Source organism: Stegodyphus dumicola, chromosome 6 (genome assembly GCF_044657685.1).
Source record: "Stegodyphus dumicola isolate Sdum_Otavi_A_Nest chromosome 6, ASM4465768v1".
Lineage (NCBI taxonomy): Eukaryota > Metazoa > Arthropoda > Arachnida > Araneae > Eresidae > Stegodyphus > Stegodyphus dumicola.
Window position 1 is genome coordinate 71,921,811 of NC_140773.1, and position 20,754 is coordinate 71,942,564.

General features: G+C 34.1%; 1 protein-coding gene and 1 long non-coding RNA gene across 3 annotated transcripts in view; one reads left to right on the top strand and one right to left on the bottom strand.

Moving 5' to 3' along the window:
• LOC118191452 (BAR/IMD domain-containing adapter protein 2-like) overlaps window positions 1–20,754 on the top strand; it is a 509,223-nt gene that overhangs the window by 50,397 nt on the left and 438,072 nt on the right. For both annotated transcript variants that reach the window (XM_085818518.1, XM_035362253.2), the window contains exon 2: window positions 11,038–11,113. In XM_085818518.1, the coding sequence (XP_085674644.1) occupies window positions 11,038–11,113 (76 nt within the window). The remainder of the gene's footprint in view (window positions 1–11,037; window positions 11,114–20,754) is intronic.
• LOC146996778 (uncharacterized) overlaps window positions 1–20,754 on the bottom strand; it is a 190,698-nt gene that overhangs the window by 14,324 nt on the left and 155,620 nt on the right. The window contains exon 2 of the long non-coding RNA XR_015041662.1: window positions 17,297–17,339. This is a non-coding gene — a long non-coding RNA (uncharacterized LOC146996778). The remainder of the gene's footprint in view (window positions 1–17,296; window positions 17,340–20,754) is intronic.

Below are 20,754 nucleotides of genomic sequence, written 5' to 3' on the forward strand. Positions count from 1 at the left end.
CCATATTACTTATTTCCACTTCAATTCTTACCGTCAGTTCTAGTAGAATTTACAAATCAATTATATTTAATTAAGGATTGGATTGGATTATTTAATTATGGCAAAGCACACGAGGGCTATCTGCCTAAAGGGAGGGATGCCTTCGTGGAGGACTTTCTAAGGGAAACTGGCTCGTATACACATTACACATGGGAAAAACCACGAAACCGCCCATGCGGCCAGCCCGTTCGCGGGATTCGAACCTCGGACTGAACTACCAGTGTTCAGCGTCTTTACCGCTCGGCCGTTGGTGGGCTATTTAATTTAGGAATGACCATCTAAGTTAAGAAGTTAAGAAACAGCGTACCGTAACAACATTTCAATTATTGGCGCCGTATCTTTCATGTTACTCCCGATTGGCTAGCTACATGATTTTTAATGAGTATTCGGATTTTACTAGTAACTTCACTTGGAAATCGCTCTTAAACTAGGTTAGTTGGTTATTGGAACATAGAAAGAAGATGGGAGCTATTTGATTAAGATGCTTTCATAATCTTTGTAAAGAGAACCTAAAAAACTACGAAAACCAACCATGCAGCCTGGTTGACTGAGCAGCAAACAATTAGTATTTAACAATCTTTTTTTTTTTTTTTTTTTTCAAATGCTAGGCAACTGATGAGGCTCCAATTTAATATTTTATTTGTAAATATTTAAAATATTGTTGTATTCTTAGACACAAAAAGCAGAATTTAAGTTTTGTTAACTCGTTAGTAAACTACCAAGCCGTAGTGCAAATGAATATTCAATTTCTTCGGCAATAATTGTATTCACTTAATATTCTTGGAATATGAGCTAAAGAAGGAACGTTCTCGGAAGATTAAAGAAGTGTTTAAATCCAGTGATATTAGGTTTGTCTTACAAGCTCAGGATCAAAACGATTCTGCAATTGCCCGAGTAGTTGACTTGTAAATGGATGTGAATTAAGCAGATGACTTTTAATCTTACGTTATTCAGCCAGAAAACGTATTCCAAATGTTCTGTATTGCATGACAATGCATCTTTTCATTATTCAATAACCAGTCGGAAAACCGCTTGTGTTCGGAAAATAAGTATGTGTACTCCATCGTCCTGCATGTTCTTCAAGTTTGTCTTCTTGTGATTTTTTTTTCTTTCCCAAAAACTAAAGTTGCCTCTCAAAGGAAAGTTTTTTGACATTGAAGAGACAAAATTAATATGACATCTACTTTTAGAGGCATGTCAAAAACAGATCTCTACAAACCTTCTCTTCCATTACATGTTGTGCAGTCAGACAAAAAGTTACATCAGCGTAAATTCTATAATCTATTTTTATTACACTTTGATTACTTTATTAACATACAGTGAATATATACTTCAATATTTTATTTTCGGAGGGAGGGGAAATGTTTTCAGTTTTGGTCCATTATACTAAGTATATTTGCTTCGATTTTTTATTTTTCCATAAAAGCGAAAATTTTACGCATGGTATACATATAACGCATAGCCTCAAATTAAAATTTAATAATATACAGAGTGGTTATAATTAAAGTTCCACATTGAAACGGTCATAAAAGGAAAACTACTGGATCAAATGTTATCAAACTTGGAAATCATGTAAAGGAGGTCATGGGAATTTATTTTCTGCGAAAAAAAAGGAAGTTCAAAACCTCACCACCAGGGGGGAAATGGCGCTGTATGCAATATTGTTAAACGAAATATGGGTCGGAATCTAACTTAACCTTTTGTTAAACGGGTTTAATATGTTGTATACCCTTAAGAAACTTTGAAGTAGGCAAATTACCATTTAAAGACGTTAAATTCGATAAATGTCGAGTGCGCCATCCCTGTAAGTGAGAATTTCGTCCGTGAAAACCTCGAATTAGCGATTAGAAAATGTGAGATCGCAAATCATTCTCACAAGCGGGTACAGTCTGGAAATCGTTTTCTTACAGATCGCTAATTTGTAATTTTTTAAGCCTGAATTCGGCACTAAAACATGAAGATACTGATTCAAAACGCTTTTAATCCATTTGGGCCAAAGAAATCTCTCATGTTATCTATCTAGTTCCATTGCATTCTCCTACTGCATTCGATTGCATAACAGTCATTTCACACCGTTTACTGTTGAATAACAGCTAGTTTTACAACAGAACCATTTTTTTCTGAAGAGCAGTCGACAGCTGGACCACTGCGATTGCACTCACTTCGAGTCAATATTAAAATGTTTCGTGATACATGAACTGCAGTAACGTGGAATTTTAGATACTACGATTTTTATGCAGGGCTGCGCACCACCTCAAGAGTGTCGCATAGTTACTTAGGCAACATTTCACGAATGAACGTCTTATAGGCCAACACTTCCCCTCTTCCCACCAGACCTCAACCTCTGTGACTTTTGTCTATGAGGTTATCTCAAAAGCACTGCTTATGGTGATAATCTTATGGTGCTTATGGTGATTTTACAACAGAACCATTTTTTTCTGAAGAGCAGTCGACAGCTGGACCACTGCGATTGCACTCACTTCGAGTCAATATTAAAATGTTTCGTGATACATGAACTGCAGTAACGTGGAATTTTAGATACTACGATTTTTATGCAGGGCTGCGCACCACCTCAAGAGTGTCGCATAGTTACTTAGGCAACATTTCACGAATGAACGTCTTATAGGCCAACACTTCCCCTCTTCCCACCAGACCTCAACCTCTGTGACTTTTGTCTATGAGGTTATCTCAAAAGCACTGCTTATGGTGATAATCTAAACAATTTGGCAGAAATGAAAAATGTGATACACTGATAACATTCCTCCTGATATGCTATGTGTAACATGTATACGAGCCAGTTTCCCTTAAAAAGTCCTCTACGAAGGCATCCCTCCCTTAAGGCAGATAGGCCTCGAGTGCTTTGCCCGTAATCTAATAAACCAAACCAAAACCAAACCTGATATGCTAAGAGCTGCTGTTGAGAATGCAGTAACATGATTTAACTTGCTTTCGGAAAATGCTGGACGCTACATTGAACATGCTTTGTAACACGTTTCGGAAAATATTAAACACATTTTAAACAGATGTTTTCGTGTCTTATTTCATTTAACAATATTGTATACAGCGCCATTTTTCCCCTGATGGTGAGTTTTTGAACTCTTTTTTTTTCCGCCGAAAATAAATTCCCATAACCTCCTTTACACGATTCCCAAGTTTGATAACATTTGGTCCAGTAGTTTTCCTTCTATGACTATTTCAATTTGAAACTTTAATTATAACCACCATGTAAATTAAACTTTAAAAGTTTGACAGTTTGGTTCAAGTCCCAGGTTTAAAAATATATATATAAATATAAATTTTTATATTAATTCTCTTAGAAAGAATGTTTTAAGAAGCTAATTTTTCTCTCGCGTTACAGACTGTATAAAAAAAAAAAAAAAAAAAAAAAAAAAAAAAAAAAAAAAAAAAAAAAACATGATCTTTAGTATGATTTAGATTGTTTCAGCCGATTTAAGAATCGGGTCACTCGGTGGTACAGAATAAACCCTGCTGGACTCTTTTATTTCTTTGTTATTTAGCAAAAATCTTTTAATTAAAATATTTATCCTTTGGACTTCGCTTTAAACTTTATTTATAGCTAAAATGACTAGAAAATGAGAAGCTGTCTTTAGCTGAAACGCAATTCATATAATTGAAAAGAATGCAAAATGTATGGAAGTCTAGCAGTCGAAAAATTTTAATTTTCTTGTGTGAGCACTGAAAATAACTGTAGAAGGAAAGAAGAAAATTAGGGAGAAAAGTAAGCAAAAATTTGCAGAGAAATTTGGCTGTCAGACATACCAAGATGTTCAAAAAGTTGGACGCTTTCGAATATACTTTCAGGATACTTCAAAGAATTCAGGTGTTCAAAGAGAAAACACTTGGACGTGTACACCAGCAAATACCATCAATTGAGCTTGTGTTAACAGAAAAGACAAAACGATATCATTGCAGATTAAAGTGAAGAGCGACTGGTTTTAAACTATATGGTTGTGTAAATTACGTATAGAACATCATATCGTATCATAAATGGTGAATCCCATGATTTTCTCAATCGAATTATTGGAAGATTCAGGAGTTTATCCAGTGATGTATGTGGATGTCACCTAAAGATGTTTTTTTTCCCTTCCTGATGAAACAGCGGCCGAGCGGTAAAGTCGCTGAACACTGGTAGTTCGGTCCGAGGTTCGAATCCCGCGAACGGGCTGACTGCATGGGCGTTTTCGTGGTTTTCCCCATGTGTAACGTGTATACGAGCCAGTTTTCCTTAGAAAGTCCTCCACGAAGGCATCCCTCCCCTTAGGCAGATAGCCGTAGTGTGCTTTGTCATAATAAAATAAACCAAAACCTTTTGATGAAACCAGTCTTTACTTTCATCTCATACCTTCAAAATGTTTAACCTCTAAAGACTGATAAAGGCTCTGACGAAATACTTCGTGAAGATCTTTCTAAGGGAAACCAGCTGTCATACGCGGTACACATGAGAAAATCCACGAAAACGCCCATGCAACCAGCCCGTTTACCGGGGTTCGAACCCCGGAGTGAACTACCAGTGTTCAGCAACTTTACCGCTCGGCCGTTTGTGGGCCTTTATGAAATGGAAGGCGATAACTTTATTTAAAATGATTGTCAGAAATACCAAAATGTTTCGAAAAGTTGGATACTTTTCAATATACTTTCAGAATGCTTAAAGAAAAAGAGAAGAAAAATAAATTTTTTCGTAAAATTTAGTATTCGTATTTTTTTAAATTTAAAACTTTTCAATCTTATGATATTTGATTCTTGCGTTTTCAAAAATAAAATATTTGACTAAAATATGAATAACATTTTAAGAAACCAAATGTAGGATAAAATTGTGTAAAACAATGGGCACAATGATAAAACTGTTTAAAGCAGTGTATGCAAGTCGTCCTAAGTTAAAATATCGGTTATACATCTCTCTTATTTATATATATTTTTTCTGAACGGAACATTGAAAGGCGTGTAAAACTGTGCTTTACTGTATTTTCTCTTTTAATATAGTATGCAGTTTTCAAACGCATCGTAGTCTGGGTTACAAAGTATTCTTCCGAAAGAAACGCAGTTCAAATAAATAAAATCAAATTCTGGAAAATTGATATTAATAAATATATTTAAAATGCTCAGTTCGAAGGAATAAATAGAAAATTTTAAAACAATTATCTGAAGAGACAATGCAACACAAAAAAATTAAAATAAAAGTATAAAAATTTAAAAATGACCTAAAATAATAACTATGACGAAAAATATATATAAAGAAAACTATTTGAAAAAAAAAAAATAAACGCTGCACCTTTATTTACGTAGTTCGAATAGGTAAATAGAAATTTTTAAAACAGTTATTCAAAAAAAAAAAAAAAAAAACGTGCAACTTAAACAATTAAAATGAAATTCGAAAAAGAAAAAATTACTTAAAATAATAAGTTATAATTAAAAATGTAATATAAAGAATATTATTTGGAAAAAAGGAACGATGGTGACTTTTTTTCCTCTCACGGGAAAGGAAACTAGGTTGCCATATATTAAGAAGTTCGCCAAGTAAAGTATTCTTGGCGCAAACTGACAAAAAAGTGCCAACATAAATTTGTGAATTTCTCTGTAAATTTCGCTCCAAATGTTACAAAATTTCATATTTAGGCGTAATTTGAGTCGTAGAATCGAAATATGTAAAAAAATTGGTATGTTATTTCAGAAAAAGTCCGATTTTGTGTCAAAATACCTATGTTAGAATAGTGCTATATGTAAATCTAATATATATCCTATATCGCGCTTTCGAGACATGAAGAACGCAGTTTGAATTTTGTCAATCGGCCCAGTAGATCGGGAGATATAGGACTGTCCCATTTTTTTTTTGAGCAGTGTACATTATGCAGTGTTTTGAAGTTCTTGAAAGTTGCATAACCTTCTGAATTTACAAAAATAATTTTGTTTTCTGCACATTTTAAGATGTACTGTGTGGTGTAAAGTATTTTCTCTGTCTATATAGCGTGCATTCGTGACATAACTACACTGACTACCAATAAGTATTTGGACACCTGGTGATAGAAAAGAAAAACTAACTTTATTCAAAATCAATAGTTGGTAGAACCTCCACGAGAGGTAATTACAGCGTGGACCCTCTGGGGTATACTTTCCACAAGTCTTTGTATGACAGCTAGTGGTATTTTCTTCCACTCAGCTTGGAGAAGACATAGAAGTTCCTTCACCGATTTTGCACGGGTAGTGCTCCCCTGAATTCGGCGATGCAACTCGTCCCAGAGGTTCTCGATAGAGTTCAAGTCTTGACTCTGGGCAGGCCAGTCCATTCGATGAACTAACTACATTGGCACCATACCAAGGCTTGGTTAACGTCGAAACATGACAACTGGCATTGTCGTCCTGAAAGTAACAGGGGTCCAACCCGTAAAACTGCCACAACGTAGGAAGCACATTGTCATCCAAAATAGTGCAGTAGGCATCGGAGTTGAGCTTACCATGAATGGGGACAAAGGGTTCCAGCCCATACCAGGAGAAACACCCCCAGATCATAATTCCACCTCCGCCGAACTTGACTGTTGGCACAATGCATTCTGGCAGGAGACGTTCTCCAGGTAGACGCCAGACCCAGACCCTGCCATCCGAACGGTAAAGAGTGAACCTTGATTCGTCACTCCAAAGAACCCGTTTCCACTGATCTACGGTCCAATTTCGATGTGCTTTGCACCACATTAACCGAGCAGCGCGGTTGGACTTTGTGATCAAATTCTTATGGGCAGCAGAACGACCATGAAAACCAAGCAGATGTGCTTCCTTACGGATGGTATTCATTGAAACAATACTCCCAGATGCCTGTTGAAACTTCTCGCGGATGAGGGTCATCGGTTGGATTGGTTGGGTGCGATTCTTCCGAATTTCTCTGGACAGCACTCGTGGATCTCTATCTCCCAGTTTCGTTGGTCTGCCGACTCGGGGCACATTCCGACAATCACCCCTCACCTTCCACTTCTTAATCACATAGGCCACTGTCGATATTGGGTACCTCAGATCGCTAGATATATCCCTTAAGGTTCGGCCACATTTGTGATACCCGATAATTATACCTTTCTCGAAATCAGAGAGCTCCGAACTGCGAGGCATCTTGCATGCGACTAAAGCCGATGCTGTTTCCTACACGATATATACCGGTGGAGTCCGTGGCGTACCTTGAGACCACAGATATCGTCATTTGCATAGGTGTCCAAATACTTATTGGTAGTCAGTGTATAAGCACGTCCGGTTATCAGTTGGGACGTCCAGAGTTCGAATCGTAAGGTGCGGTTGACTGGTTTCAAAAACTTCCAAAATGATTTCACTGTCGTGTCCAGGCGACTGGATCTTCGACTCCTAAGTCGCCCTTTAAATTGGAGCGGTCCATGCTTACTGCATGCATTCTTGATGTAATTTAAAGAACGTCCGACTAAAATATTTGATGTCCAAAGTTCGAACACCAACTAAAACATTGCAGAGTTTTTTCACTGGCTTCGAAAATTTTTATGATGACTCTACAATGTTTGCATATAAAACTGATATTATAAAGGTCATATTTTGTAAAACATATCTCCTGAATATTTATTATTGGTTACTGTGGATAACAGGAAACATTACATAAGCATACTGAAGTTTAATAAACGAAAATCTTGAAACATACTACATAGTTACATGGATATTTATCTTAAAATTTGTAAACTTGTATAAATTACGTTCATCACAACATCCATGACATATTTTTGTTTCTTCTCATTTCCTGATATCTGTTGCAACTTTAAGTAATAAAATGCATTAATTTACTATAGTATATTATCATGAACATTAAAAAATATATTAAAAAATACACATGTTCCAAAATACTTTGAATTGTACTTGGATACACATTATTACATATTCAAAAAATACTTTGGGTGATAGATTGGGCTCTATAAACTGATATGGGGACTATTTAAGTTTAATTATAGTACGATCAGTTTAAATATTTTAAACATGTTTATGAATTAATATGTATGTTATACATATGCATGAATATTAATGTTATTATATTACATAGTCATCGTGTCAAGTTACATGTTACATTGAAACTACTCACTCTTATGCATTAAAAATTTAAGATACGTGCTTTTAATATGTAGGGGGTGAAAGTATAAGTCTGGTAATCTGATGACAGTAAGCCGGTGTAAGCATATTGAGTTTGTAAATATATATTGACCAATAAAGTCCTAATAACTCTAAAGCACAAGAACTAAAGGAGATGGACAATAATACATCACCGATTGCTGTTCGATTAGGAGTTAGCTCATCCTCCCCTCCAGTTCTCCTGTAGGTAGGTAAATACAAGGAATTAAAGGCATTCCTTCTATGTTTCCATGTGGTGTAATGGCCAACATTTCAGCTCCATAATGGAAGACTTGGATTCTGCTCTTAGAAAGAGCACAATCAATGCTTCAAGATTCTTGGGCTCTTCTTGATAGTTATTGCCATGAGGATTAGTGGCAGTTTCACAAAGGAATCTCACACATAACGTTTCACAGAAGAAAAATAGAAAATATTAAAGTATTTAATTTCTCTCGTTTTGTAAATTTTTCCCACATAATGATCCATTCCATTTATTTTATTTATTCTTTTTTCATTATGCGCTTTATACTACTATACATGCGTTTGGTTTAGGGTTCTAACGATTTTTTGACAGGTTTAAACTGGGAGTATAATTTTATTCCAATCAAAATCGGATGCATAGGATTTCTTGCTTTACAGTTTAAATCATTACATAAGCAAAGTTTAAAAAAGGCATTGGCAATCAAATAGCCATTAACAACCTCATGAGGTCTTCATGCTATAATGATAAATATACTATTGAAAACCACAGATTAAATTCGTTGACAGCTTTGTTGTCAAACTAGAAATCATTAAGAAACTCAGCAAAAGCTTTTATGAAGATTTTCGCGCTTTTTGATCTGTAACGGATGTAACGAAACAGCTACACAATAATCGAGTACGTGCATTAACAATTTTAAATGCATAAATAGACAAAAATTTACTTAATGCTTTGAATGGTGAAATATTAGAACATCTGAATGTATTCATTGAAGCATGTACAGAACTGAGCTTAGATTTTCATAAAAGTTATTGAATCATCAAGAATCTGAAATATAAAGATTGCATATTTAATAACTTAATGTATATGTTAGAACTAAATACAGAGAGCACAGTATTTAGATGTATAAACAATAGTATATTATACAAACCACTTGGCGCAATATTTTATTGCTTTTCTGATGTATTACTGATGAATTTATTCGCTCATTTAATCAATTAAAAGAAAGTATTCAAATGGAATAACCACTTCTTCAACGCTTAAAGCTACACAAGGCCACATGCGTCTTGGCACCATTGTTCGGAGTGCCTACTGGGATATTGCTCATAGCTGTTTACGAGGCTGTTTCGCAGTCTTTCAGCTTCTAGCAAAGTTCTTGCTAGAGACTCACGAAACACTGACTTTCCTTCCTTCTATTTCGTGGTTACTATGTTTAGTATGTATATATCTTGTAAAAAGCACGAACGCTTTTAAAATGGTGAAATGCATGTACCTAAAATATCAATGCTTGCAAAGTTACACTAAATCATTACAATTACTGTTACAACTATTATAAATTGTTACACTTGCATTATTATAATAAATAAAATTTGCAATGGGAGTCTTTAATGCATGTCTTTGGAATCGTATATAGTCGCATTTAATGATCTCACCAATTTCACCACAATGAGCCGTCTTAAATGGGAAAACATCCAGTTTAATAATGTTAAGACAAAATTACAGTGAAAAACTGGATTTAATTTAAAACGTAATTTCCTTAACGCAGCATTTAAGGCGAATTAAAAGGAGCGTCGAAACAAATTTTCTCTTTCGGATATTGATTAGGGATTTATTAAGCAAATTATATAATCAACATGCAAATTTCCGTTTTTGCTATAAAATATCTTAAGTAATTTTTAAGTTCTTTACCATAGTTATACTTCATTTAAATATATTTCTATGTATTAATTTTTTGCTGAATATCAGTGGCATGTTTGGAATACTATTATTATTACTAACGTACAGTAAATATACATATATATATTTATTATAAATATTTATTAATAATATTTTGATATTTTTCGATGGTAATCAATTATATTTACGTAATTAATTACATTAGAGTATTGTAATAAATATTAAATATATTAGAGAGAGAATTTATTAATATAATATTTGTCTCCATGGTTTATTTTGATCTCCATGGACGTATTTTCCAGTAAAATACCAAAAAGTCAAAAATCGTAAATAGTCGCAACAGAAATTAGCTAGATTATTTGAAACAACAGGTATTGAAATGTTTGCATCCATAACGATGAAGACGGTTCCGTAGCTATTATTTCAGCCTGATCGAAATCAAGCAAAACCAAAATTTCATATATGGAAATTCGATGAAATATAATCTGTTATTATTGCAAAATAATTAAATCTATCACGATGAGAACTCGTGATATTGTGTGGCGCAAACCGAAAGGTTTGTGGGATTCAATTAAAACGTATTAACGAAACTCTCACCTTTATAAAAGCTTGTTTACGTTGTATCGCAGTTCAAATAAATCTACAAAAAATCATGAAATTGAACAGAAATTTATGAAATATTTGCAAAGAGATTGTAATCTTTTTAATCTCACAACTACGCTTCATGTTTCCCCTATCGCAGACCAGCCGAATAAATTATTCATTCACAATTGTAACGATTAAAAAGGTCCTAGAACTTTTAATCTTTATATTAAATAGTAAAAGCAGTTTTTCTATCACATGCGCCTCTGCAATAAGAATTTCCTTTCGTAAGTCAGATGTCAAATTTTAGTTTTACGCTCAGTAAATATGTTGATTTGTAACAAGTGTGATATTTGAGCTTTTATATTTGGAAAGTATTTTATGCACAGCTAAATATTTTGCTTTGCATTCTGTTTCAGAACATCTTAGAAAAATTCAATCCGTGTGCTCGACAACTAATATCAGCTGGAAAAGCATACCTTAAATCCCTTCATGGTAAGTGTTTATCCTGTTACTATTTATTTGGTTAATATTTTAAGCAAGGATGAAATTTCTGTTCAATCTTCAGAAGAACTGTTTCATTACTTTTTGAAGAAAACCACTACGTGGTCATTAATAATTGATTAACAAATTATGTAAATCTGTATGTAAATTAAGTGAGTTTTAAGAATTAAGTGAATTTAATTAATATTAATGAGATGTTAAAAATTCAAGAGTACTCTAATTCAAGAGTATTAAATTTGTGTAAAGATATTGGTTTCCAAATAAAGAACAGTTTTCGTTTTGGATTTAAATAATAATAATAAAGATTATAAATATGGAAAAATTTTCAAATATATATTTCTTTTGCGAATTTATTGCTCCAAAATGTTTAATACATTCATCCAACTTTCATTAAACTGCACATCACTTTGATTCTTTTTTCCCACTCATATTTCCAGAGTTTTTCCTCGTAAAATTTATGCAAGCTGTATTGTACACTAATTAAAAGGTTCTCTTGCAATAATGTTACTTTAGACAAGTATTTTGAGATGTAAATCTATAACACCTAGATATATAACAACATATTTATTCTAGTAATAGATGAATATTCAAGAAATAGTCGGTTAGGTGGAAAAATAAAATAAGTATTATTCCTGATAGAACAATTGCTAGAGCCTCATGGTAATGCTAGTGCTCATACAGGCTACAGCCTCATGGGATAAGCATTATTGTTAATTAAACTCTGCCTTTCGATGGTTGAACAGCTATCCGTCCTATGAGTTTACAGTTGGTATGCGAGTTCAACATATGGAGAAACGCTTCGAGAAACATTGAAGGAAATGCGCAGTGTTGACATAATAGGCCTATACGAACAAACATAAAGATGTTACAGCAGATGATACAATGAATGTGTACTAGAATACAATGTGATTGTAGTAATACAGTAGAAAACAAATAAAAATATAATGAAACTTATATCTGAATAATATAAATACTATGTGAGGATAAGACAAGTTTTTTGTAAAAAAATAGCTATATATTATACATTATATGCACGAAGTATAACGTAAAGTAAGTAGCTTTGAGTTCGAAGAGCAGTGCTTAGACGTAGTTACAAGAATATATGAAAACCACTAAATCTCCGATTCCCAAACGAAATGAATAAACGAACGCACGAAACTCTTTGCGATTTGAATTGCATGGCAATGACAATGTGAGAACTAAAAAGTAAAAAGAAATTTAACTTTAAAGTTATACATTTTGAGACTTGGAGATAAGATTAAACGAAATTAAATAATAAATAAAGATTTAACGAAGGTGGATCATTCTTTTATTTTAGCGCATAACTCAAAATGCTCGTTGTTGCGCAAAGTTTTGTGCAATAACGAGAAGTAAAGTTAAGTAAATAAATCAAAGTATGAAATTAATTCAAAACTTCACTCCACAGAATGTTTAGGGTAAAACCATTAGTAAACAATGCCTAAAACGTAATAACTAATTGCGCTATAGTTAATTCTAAAGAGTGTACTTCCACCTGTGATAAACGAAGCATACGTATTTAGGGTAAACTTGACCGATCATTTTCGTTGCGGGAGGAAAGGAGGCAGTTGAAATGTGATAGTTGACGGAAGACACCATCATTCTACCAAGAGGTTAGGTGGTACTGACTTGTGTCACCGCATATCTAGCATTAGAGGCAAGAATTTCCAATTGACCTTTTAAGATCAGCTGAGTGCATCCGTGTCACACTAACTTTTTTCTCTTCACCTTGTCTAATATAAGATGCAAGAATAATTCAGAATTAATTATATATAAAAAAAGAGCTCAAGAGAATGGGTAGAACAGAGAGAATAGAGAGATAGATTAGAATAGAGAGGGCAAATAAACAAATTCAAATTAATGGGCTATTGCTAATTTAAATTATAATTTATATTTACATATTTTTTTACTTTTCTCATATTCTTAGATACATAGGTATATATATATATATATATATATATATATTTAATTATTCCATAGTTTAGAAAAAGCAAAATTAATTATTAATTATTGAAGTCGTGCATCGAGCAGAAGTTTGCGATTGCCACTTTAGAATGATTTAATCTATTAATGATCACTTGAATATATATAATGAAAACAAATTTAGAAGTAGATGTAGTAACACTGAGCTCAGGCCTAAATTTGAAATCTACCCCGTTACAAAACATGTCGCTCAGTGATTTGGCTATTTCAAAATAGTTGGCAATAACAATTTTCAGAAATATCTCATGAAACTCCAAAAGCTCCGAAATTTGCTTAAAGTTTTAGGGTTCCGGAAACTTTTGAACGACAATGGTGTTTTTAGGAGAGGTACGAATTGCACCATCCCCAATATTATACCCGAAAAATTCTATTTTTCTCTTTAAAACTGGCATTTTCTAAAACTGATCTCCAAACCGTATTATTTGGCTACTTCTAAAACGCTTCTTAACTTTTAAGCCTTCTTTCTCCACTCACGCTAAAATAATAAAATCGTCCATGTAAATATCAACAGGGCCAACTCGAATTAAATCTCTAAACATTATAAATAAATCTTTGGAATACACTCGGTGGCTCAAACAAACCAAAATGTACTTTTAGGAATTCGAGGAGACCGGCATACGTAATAAACGCTTAACATTTGGCGCAGTGTTACTCCTCGGGAACATGGCAAAAAACCATTTTTTTAAATCTAAACTTTCTAAAAGAAACCTTTGATTCACCCAAATGATTTAAAACATCTACTTATCGACGGGAAATAAATCCTTAATTAGTTCTTTATTTAATTCACAAAAATCTACGCTCAAATGCGCGGTATGCTTTATTTTTTGTACACAAAATGATTGGCGAAGCATATTCTTATTTATTCATAACAAGATAGCTTTATACTCCCATCCCTTAACTACTCTTCGATTTGATGGTCAACAATTCTTTCGTCAGCAAAAGGAATTTTCTCGAACGCTGAGGAGCTTGGATTTCATCTTTTAATGTAACTTTCATTTTTAAATCTGTACTAGTAATCTGCAGTCTGACGATTTATACTTTTTAATATGAGTGGAAACTTTATAACATAATCATTCCTTCGTAGCGTGCGTTAAATCTATTTCGCTCTCCTCCTCATTGGCTGCAGAAATAAAGATAAGAAATTTCTTTTTGGAGAGAGATAGTCAGCTTCATGTGTTACGTAATCATAACATGATCATCGCAGTTGCCAGATGAAAACATGCAACATGAGGAGCGGAAATGCAGTCTGTTCGTAACTCCGAAACTATTGCCGCCTCCAGTTCGATGCGTTTTTCGATTTCACGTAATGAAAAAATAAACTTAGCTGTTTTTGCTCGAACCATGTGTCCAAACGAATTTTTAATTTCTATTAATCCAGAAGGCATATCGAGGAAGAGAGATTTCACTCTCAGAATGTTTTAAACGTTTTATTCTCCTACCGTCAAGTGACAATTCAATAAATTCTAACTCATTTCGAGCTGTACTAACCAGTTTAATCTTTAAAGCCGGTACTACAGTTTTTGAGTTGAATTTTCATCCTTTTCGAAACGTTTGGAACAGTTTCGAGAAAATGAATTACACTGGTGTGCAAAAATTAAGGACGAAGTCAAAAAATTAGCATATCAGCTGAACGAAGAGGCAGAGCGGACAGAAAGACCAATCAGGAGATTAAGTAAGGTGATGTACGGTAGCACATGCGCAGATATGCAGGTAGACGTAATGGGGGAGTGTCTGAGTAGTATAAAGCATGTTGTCGGTGTAAGATCAGTATTTCTGGCAAAGAGATTGCACGCCGTATAGTAGTTAAAATCACACCGAATTGCTGCCTCAGCGAGAAATGGCGAATAATCAATCTGTTAGACGACATCTGGATGCTTTTACCCGAGGTCGAATCATTGGGAAGTTGGAGGAAGGCAGGAGTGTGACAAGTGTGGCTGCAGAGTTCGGAATTGCTCACAGCATCGTTTCACGTCTTTAGAGACAATTTCAAACTACAGGAACAGCTATCCGGGGGTTTAGTAGTGGTCGTCCACGAGGAACGACACCCGAAGATGACCGGTATATTGCCTTACAGGCCAGAAGAAACAGACGGCAGACAGCGGGAGAAATCGCTAGACGCACGAAACAGGCGACTGGACGACCGATATCGCGTTTTACCGTGGCCAGAAGACTGCACGGTGGTGGTATGTTTGCACGACGCCCTGTACGGTGTATACCTCCAACGCCTGCCCATCGGAGAAGGCGGTCTCTGTGGTGCCGGGAATACCGGACTTGGAGACGCAATGAATGGGGACGAATACTCTTTACAGATGAGAGAAGATTCAGTCTGAGTAGCGATTCTCATCGCATACTCATCTGGAGAGAGCGGGGAAGCCGCAATCAGCCCTCGAACATCATTGAAAAGGACAGGTATGGAGGTGGCGGTGTTCTCGTTTGGGGAGGCATCATGCTTGGTAGTCGTACAGACCTTCACATCTTCGACGCAGGTTCAGTCAAAGGGGCCCGTTATTGTAACGAGATTCTTCTTCCATATGTGCGTCTTTTTAGAGGTGCTATGAGTCCGCAGTTCCTTTTCATGGACGACAATGCACCATGTCATCGCACAGTAGCTGCCGAACAGCTCTTAGAGAGTGAGGATATTGAACGTATGGATTGGCCGGCACGATCTCCGGATCTCAATCCCATCGAGCATGTATGGGATTTTCTAGGCAGACGCTTGGCAGATCGTACCTTACCACCAGTAACGATTCCGGAGCTTCGATTGGCGCTGCAAGACGAATGGGCAGCAATGCCTCAACAACTCATTGACACCCTCATTGTCAACATGGGCAGACGCTGTGAAACCTGCCTAGCAGTCAGGGGAGATCATATCCCCTATTAATAACCGGATGGTTCTTGCTGGACACCCGTCACAGGGATGTTTCGGCCTTCAGTCGCATTGCGCTCCATGCTACTTTTAGTAAGTGTTGCTTACATTACTCGTGTCTTTACGTATTGGGTATCTTACGGTATTAAATGTGTTGATTTGGAAAGCTTTTGTACAAAGTTATATTGAGAAAACCGTCTCGTCCTTAATTTTTGCACACCAGTGTAATTCACGTTTATCTCCGCACACAGAGCAGATATATTCCAAATTGCTATTATTTTGATTTACGAAAAAGTACCATGAATCCTTCGAATTGCAGTGTACGTTTTTAGGATTGTTTTTGAAAGAAACTAAGCTTTATTTATTTTATGGAGTTTCGATGTGCCTTTTACTGATATTAGTTAAGGGCTTTCATCCGGATGAACAAAATAAATCACACTCTTTCCCCCGACTGATTAGCTAGGAACTAATTTTGGTCCATCCGAATGAAAATATGTTCCATTGTTTTAGAATCAAGTGTTTCATAGAACTTGTCAGTCACACAATTTCTTAAATTTATATACGTCTCTTAGCCTGCAGTAATAATAGAAAGTTGCACCGAGTCTAGATACGAACTGAAAATGTGACTCAAATGAATATCTCTGCGCATTTAAAAAATTATTCAAACTTTTGCGCGGTGTGAACTGAAATTCCATCGAGATCAGTGCTTGTACTTTAGCATAACCCGCGATTTTTCGTTCGTTTATGCATACGTTAAAACATGATTATATTTATCACCGATTAAATTCATCAAAACTTCTTATTTTTAACTCAACTGGTATGCTTTTGGGAATAAAAGATTTTCAAGTAACTGAACAAATAAGTGCAGAGCTTTTGGTCACTGAGAGGCAGGCTATAATCAGGGTTTAAACGCTGTTGATCATGTTTCTTAAACTTTGCAATGCTGGTTCAGAATCTATAATCACAGCACGATCGAAACTTCCACCAGCCAATTGTAGCTTCAGTGTATGGAGCTAGCTTTCCTTTTCAAGCTGAATTAACTTAATTGTTTCACACTCTAATTTTGTTTGCTCTTCGCTTGCTTTGTCTTTTCATACTTAGCGACCGTTTTAGTAATCCCGCGAACAAATCCAGAGCCAGTTTTATGAATATTAGTATTCTCAATTAAAGTTTTGATTTCAGTAACTTTCGCTTCAGCCGGCACTGTTAGACCCAACTCTCCCGCGATTACTTTCAAATCTGGTTTTTTAATATTGCTCAATACATTCATGATTAAAATAGTAAATTGACATAAAACAGTACTTTACCTTTTCTGTTTCTTTTTCGTATTCCGGAGAGGGTTCCCATTTTCTGTGGAGAAATAAGATGATGTCGTTCAGAAAGAAATGAATATTAATCTTTTCACACTATAGAATATTTAATAAGTATAATAGAATATTTAATAAGTATAATAGATTACAGTAAAATAAAACAGTTGTTCAGCGACCCCTCACGCTAGTTATACAAAAAGAAATTTTGCATCACTTCACATTTAATTACAGTTACTTGCCGCTTTCTCGCGCTCACGGAATCAGAACAAAAATCTATAGTCGATACCTTCATGCGGTTCAACCAGTCTCTGTCGTCGTCGGCATCGTTCTCTCAGGTAAGCAGGCGATGTTTTCCCTGTCGTTTAGGGTTCTCTGGTGGATGTAAAACTTAGCTCTTCCACACATATATATTTAACTTATTATATTTATTTTATTATTTTAATTATTATTTTATTATATTTATTTTAATTATATATATATGTATATAGTAATTACCAGTATTGAAGCATTAATAAATTAAAGCTTAACACTTACAATGTATGCGTAAATTTATAACAAAAGAGATAAATCGTGTTTTGGGTCAAAGATTTAGTAGATCAGAAAGGGAGAATAAAGTAACTTCGGGTAAAAATTGTGAATCCTATTTGCTGTCCGTTAGATATGGACATTTTCTGTCTGTGATGGCATTGTAAATGATGTCATTATATAAGCGGCGACGACAGCAAGCAAAATACTTTTTTCCGGATTGTCCATTTCATTGAGATGACTCTACCTTCTTCTTAACCCCTTCATTGTTTTTAGTTTCTGCGATGCATGTGCGGTTCTTTGTACCAATGAACCAAATATACTAAGTCGTTTTGAAGTTAAAGAATGTGTTACGTCATCTTTTCTAACAAGAGGAAGCGGTATCGACGATGTAAGTGTTGATGTATGAGTTTCGGTGTTACAGAACAAAGATTCTGATAGAATCAATTTGAATTCTATCAGAATCTTTGCGATTTAATAGCGATTAAATCATGCTCTAAAGCCAAAAATATAACATTTTCTTATTAATTTTGCATGAAACCTACTGCGAACATTTTTAGTTTGATACAGATTGTCCAAACTAATAAACATCCCCTTTTACTTTAGTTAACGGGCATAAGCTCTCTTTATTAACCATTCCTCAGAAATTTAATAGCAGTAAAGTAATGTAAAATAAGCAATATGAGTTTGCATTCATATTAGTTTGCAATATTTTATAGAAGAATTAGAACGTGATTGAAGACATACATAAAATAAGGTAATAAAAGGAATTCTGAAAATTTTAATAACTTTTGAAGCGAAAAGGAATACATATGGATAAAGAAACAAATTTATTCGAGTAATACTCCTGTGATTTAGGAAGGCTGTTAAATCTGTATTCTTAATAGTGGTGTGTTTTCTGTCATATTTGAAGCGTTTAGGCAACGCTGACGCTTGTCGTTGTTTGATTGCTAACACACATGACATGCATCAAGATATTTAAGGAGATTTTATAGAAAGCCTTCAGATGATGATTCTGAAAAGGATAGAATTTCATAATTAATTTATTGTCATTACTAAAGGAAACAAACACAGCTGAACGATTCATTCAGCCAAACGTTAAGATAGGGATAACAGCAACGTAACTAAGTTTTGTTTACGTTTTAGAGATAATCATGAAATCAATAAATTTTCAAACAGCGAGTGCGTGGATGCCTTACATTTGCAACGTGTCCCGATGGGAATTCAACATTCATTACCACTAGCGATTTTACAATGCTAAACAACGGATTTACGATGCGGCAAAAATAACATGCGCGGTGCTTCTTGAATTCAATTTGGGGAAAGATTTCATGTCTTCGAAGTTCTAATATGAACAAATGAGGACCAGCTGTCGTAAACGCGTATCAGTAGCTATTCCTAAAAGAACGTGTTTTACAATTACTGCTGAGCTTGCATTACTAATCTGAATTATATGGATTTTAAAATGCATTTTCTTGGCTTCAGAGCATTTTGATAAAACCTGCTCGCGAAAGGACTGACAAATTACATATGACTTCTTACACGTGTATTTACAAATTGTTCTTTTCCCAAACCAAATAAAATCCGTTTTATCATTTGTTTATTAACTTTTTCTTATTTTTCATGGCTTCAGATTAAATTAAGAGTTTATGTAAATTAATTTATATAAATTTGTATGCCAGGAAAGCTGTTTTACATTTTTCGAAAATGTGTTACAAATAATGTAAGTATTAAAGCAACTGCATATAGATTCAACGTTCTAAGCTTATACGAGAGTTATTGTTTAATCGAAAAAAATACTCTTTGACAATTATTTATTATATTATTAATTGTACTATTTGCTTTTTTTCCAGAAACTGATCTTTAATGTAAGGTTTCAATAATTTACTAAAGATGCCTTAATGTAAATAAAATGTCTTAAATTAATAAAATGTCTTAAATTAATAAAATGTCTTATTAATGCAAATAAAATGTCTTAAATTCATGCACCGTATTTCTCCTTAATAAAAATATTATTATAATTTAATTTTAGTACAATGAGATAAAATAATATTTAGTTTAATTTTACGAACTTCTTAAATAAAAGATAATTAATTGATTTATTTTAGTTGAAATCAAAAGAAGTTTTGTGTTTATGCAAATTTAAAAAAAATCTTTGTTGAATTTTAAGAAAAAAATTCTTTTCCTTACCTGTTAAAAATAATTTTTCCTACATTTAGCTTACAGAGAATAAGGTATTCTAGTTATCTGAGTCTTTTTATGTACACAGATGAGTTGACGACTCAGTTAACTGGAATAAGTGGACTTCTACTGTATGTATCTCTTCTGAAAATTGTAGACTGACTGCTACAAATAGAGATGCATTCAAAGGTGCAGGATGCTATAAAAACTCTTAAGAATTGCATAGAGGGAATAATTTTCAAGTGTTTTGTTAATCTGATGAGTGTCTGAAGACATGCGACTAATTAGATTGACTTTAACAAACAGAATGAACTACCATGATTTCACTTTTAAATTAGCTACCGTGAAAATTTATGTCATAGTCTTCATTTTAATGTATTAAATGTATCTCTATGCTCTCTGGCGAGAAAATTATATGTGAAATTTATTTTCAGTTAATGTATTTGAGTTTTTCAGTGTAATTAACGAAATATTTAAATTATGAGATGCAAACACATAATCTTGATACTTTAGTTTGCTTGCATACATAAAGACAATATTTTATTATTATGGCACTTCTATGATCTGATATAAGTTCAGTGAAAGATAGTTTGCTCTATTTATTGTGTTAATGTCAGGAAAGAGTTTTACATAGAAAATAATTTTTAGAAGTAGCAAAAGCATACCTGCAATCAATAAAATCATACTAAAACTTGTGATAAGATAAAACCAGTTCATATATTAAACCATATAAATTTAAAATGTAATGA